A 3,826-nucleotide genomic window follows, 5' to 3' on the forward strand; every position below is an offset into this window, starting at 1 on the left:
GTCCCGTGCGAATAGGGCTTTAGTGTTTATTGTAATACAGTTATACCTTTAGCTATAATGTAGTTAAAATGAACATAAATTCCTTTTTTCACTGTTTAGCAAATTGGCAAAAATGACTTTTACTGCTTATATTTACAGACTTGCATCTTTCTTTTATGAAACTTCAGGTTCAGAGTATTCTAGACTGGTGTGTAATGTGTACATGTACTACAGTAATTGTGTTTGTATGCATGTTTTCAGGTATTTCACAACATAAACACCATGATATGTCTCCTTTCAGGCTGGAGTTTGAGAGTCAGTGCGCTCACTTGAATGCAAATCTGGAGTACGAGCAAAACCAACTGGAGCAGCAGAAAAGGAAGCTCTGCAAAATGGAGGAAACCATTGACAAGGAGGAGAAAATCATTGCTGTGCAGAAGAAGGTAGCCAGATCAGGCATTCATTTAGTGATATTGCTGATATAGTTCACAGACATCAAAGTGGCTCCTGTCAGATGGGTAAAATGTGTCCAGAATGGCAGGTTTAGTTACTGTTAACAAACATGGCACATATGTATTACCCACATTCTTTTGGAACATAGATTTCTTCCAAATGTGAATAAAGAACAAATCTGTATTCAGGGCTTATTCTGGACACGGTAGCTGATGTGATATTGAACCTGTCAGCGATTGCAGACTTTTTTGGCCCGATGTTTCCATTTCTCCTTTAGGAGGAGGAGAAGCTGCTGGAGGCGGTGGAGGAGAGTCAGAACAAACTGTTGGAGCTGAACAACCAGCTGCTGTCTAAGAAGAGCCAGGTGACTGCTGCCAAAGCTGAGCTGGACCAGGAAATTCAGAGCGTCCAAGAAATAAACAAGTAACACTACCACTAATACTCCAGTTCATTTGCTACTGTTGCTGTGCTGTAGTGCTATTATTCCTGCCATCACTGCCACTACTTGCTGCTACAGTTAGTACTGCAGCTGTTATGGACAGTCACCTCTGTACAAACTGCTAGAAGAAGTTGTATCCAACAGCCAGTGATTTGTTGTAAACTTTAAGATAAAGTCAACCTCAACAAAACATTATAACATACTGACTGCTAAATTGATCGACTCTTAATACACATATTAACATTAGATAACAGAAACTATGGTATTAATGTTTTCAGTTTGGTTGTTTTCATCTGTAGTATTTGTAAAATCATTAGTTTAACAGAACTGTGAGTGTTTGAAGACCTTGATGTCTCAAGAAAACAGCACTTAATAGGATCTTGCCTCTGTAACATGATGGCTTTCTGGTTTAAACAGGACATTGGTGTGGGTTTTTTTCTGGTATTCCATGAAACTAACCATCAAAGTATTGATTCAGTTTTGGTTTGGAAAGTTTGGATGTGCACTATTTTCTGTCTCTCTTTTTCTCAGAGAGTTTTTGAAACTTCAGCAAAAGGTGGCGTCTGCAGAGGCGGCTTTGGAGCAGAAACGCATGGCCAGACACAACTTACTGTTGGCCTGCAAGATCCAGAGTCTGCCCATCACTCTGCTGTCAGGAAACCTGAATGAAATCAGTGAGGTGCAGGTAGGACATAAAGGAGGGACACCAATCCTGCACAGTTTTGGAAAAGTACTGAATATTATTTATGCTCGAATAATCATTTTGAAAAAAATAAGAATGTAATATTAGAAGCTCTAGAAACCCTCGCATTAGAGTAATGAAGACTGAGAAACCCTAATGAATTTTTTAGCAATGAAAACAACCTGAAGCACTTTCGTTCTTTCTTCTGGTCTCTGCAGATTGACACAGAATCTGAAAGCACTTCAGCCACCATGGACATCTACGAGAGAGAGGCACAACTTATCATCGACTACTCCGACCTGGAGGCAGAAATCAGAGTGAGACATCAAGCCTCGTCTTTTACCTAATTTTCTCTTAGTGCTGTTAATGCAGCTTCCTGTTCATTTGTGTGTGTATAGAGTCTACAGGCAGAGGAGGAAATGGACGCCTACTTGGAGAGACTGAAAGAGTCACTGTCCTCTATAGAGGGAGTACTGCATCGCACCACTGCCCCTAACCTGAAAGCTCTGGAGAAGATGAGGGAGGTGAAGGACAAGTTACAGGGAGTGACAGAAGGTATTTTGTTGTTTAGTGTATCCGTCAAGTTTTTAATTTCAAAATGAAACTCTAAGCCGGTTGATTGTATTTGTGTGTCAGTGTAGAAGTTAACCTTTTCCTCAGTGGTCAGCATGTTGAAATTCTTCAGCATTTCATTTACATAATGGATTTCTCCCTGTAGTTTAATGTTGTAGTAATACTTAGTTGTAGTATAATAACTAAAGTGCATGCACTGCTGAATCAACTTTGTTTCCTGTCCTTCACTCAGCCTTTGATGCCAGCACCCGAGCAGCCAGAAAATGCAATCAGGAGTTTGAACGAATCAAATCCCAGCGCCTCCACCTCTTCAACAAGTGCTTTGAACACGTGTCCGTCGTAATCAATGAGATCTATAAAAGAATGTGCAGGAACAGCAGTGCCCAGGTGAAGCAACCACAGAAACATACTCACTCAAGTGTCAAAGTTTAGTGTGTTTGTGTGTCGTTTTTTTTCTTCCCTCACACAGTCATATTTGCCTAACTGTACTTGACACATACCCAATAACCAACCAGCAGGGTTTGTGTGCACTGCAGTGGTGATTTGCTGCTGCACATTGAACAGTTTACAGTTGTGGTGTATACATTTAACGAACCCACTGTGGTTTCCTCATGAAGGGCACTTAAACTCAGCCTACGGTGTGAACTATACATAATTCATGCTCTTTAGCACTGGGCATTACAGAATGTGTTACAAACATGAATAAGATTCCTTAAATGACAAGCTCCAATAAATGAAATTAAGACAGACTGCTATATGTGTTCCAGGCCATTCTGACCGCAGAGAATCCAGACGAGCCGTACCTCGGCGGCATCAACTACAGCTGCGTGGCGCCAGGGAAACGCTACATGTCTATGGACAATCTGTCGGGTGGAGAAAAGGCCATCGCTGCCCTGGCCATGGTGTTTGCCATCCACAGGTAACACTGACAGACTACATGACATTATATTACAATACATCAGAATATGATAGGGGAAACTGGAAAAGTGTAAAAGATTAAACGAATCACCTGAAAAATTGCACTTGTATATAATTGCACTGGATAATGAGTGGAATAGACATAATAATGCATCTTTGATGATAGATTAACCCCCCACGGCTGTAACAAAAATGAAAAAGGAGCTGCAGTGTAAGAGAGCTGTTGACATACCGTGAAATATCTTTGAGAAACTACAGCAGATGACTGGGGGTACTCTGCTTTTAATGATTGTGAGTTTTTAACTGATGAATGGAAAAATGAAGTAAAGACTGTAATTTGGACAGCCTGTTGATCCTCTTGTCTTTCACATTATCAGCTTAGTGAAGAACTCTCTTCTAAACCAACACAGGACATCTCCCTGAACCCATACACGGTTTTTTGCTTTTTTTTGGACTGAAATTATTGTTCCTTCTTAAATGAAAGCCTTTCTTAGCTCTTTTGACTGATACTTGTTGCCGTTTGAAGCATTTCCACATTATGTGATACATCAGTTTGAATGACATTTGAGCCACATTGCTGGCTGTCTGTGTCTGACTGTTTGGCACACTGGTGTTTGTGTCATTTCATTTCCCTCAGCTTCCGCCCTGCTCCCTTCCTCATCTTGGACGAGGTAGATGCTGCCCTGGACAACACTAACATTGGCAAGGTAAGATTCCAGCTGCATCCCGGATTTACTATTATATCTACAGTACTGTTATTTAAATTTATCAATAAAAAATAT

The 3,826-nt window shown here is 40.6% G+C and overlaps 1 protein-coding gene across 1 annotated transcript in view; it reads left to right on the top strand.

Moving 5' to 3' along the window:
- smc1b (structural maintenance of chromosomes 1B) overlaps positions 1 to 3,826 on the top strand; it is a gene marked incomplete in the record, with an annotated part of 13,219 nt that overhangs the window by 8,134 nt on the left and 1,259 nt on the right. The window contains 8 exon segments of the mRNA XM_035664291.1: positions 281 to 422; positions 710 to 855; positions 1,403 to 1,556; positions 1,772 to 1,870; positions 1,952 to 2,108; positions 2,359 to 2,513; positions 2,894 to 3,045; positions 3,682 to 3,751. Coding sequence (XP_035520184.1) covers positions 281 to 422; positions 710 to 855; positions 1,403 to 1,556; positions 1,772 to 1,870; positions 1,952 to 2,108; positions 2,359 to 2,513; positions 2,894 to 3,045; positions 3,682 to 3,751 — 1,075 coding nt within the window.

Source organism: Morone saxatilis, unplaced genomic scaffold (genome assembly GCF_004916995.1).
Source record: "Morone saxatilis isolate NCDOM2014 unplaced genomic scaffold, NCSU_SB_2.0 Contig2, whole genome shotgun sequence".
NCBI lineage: Eukaryota > Metazoa > Chordata > Actinopteri > Moronidae > Morone > Morone saxatilis.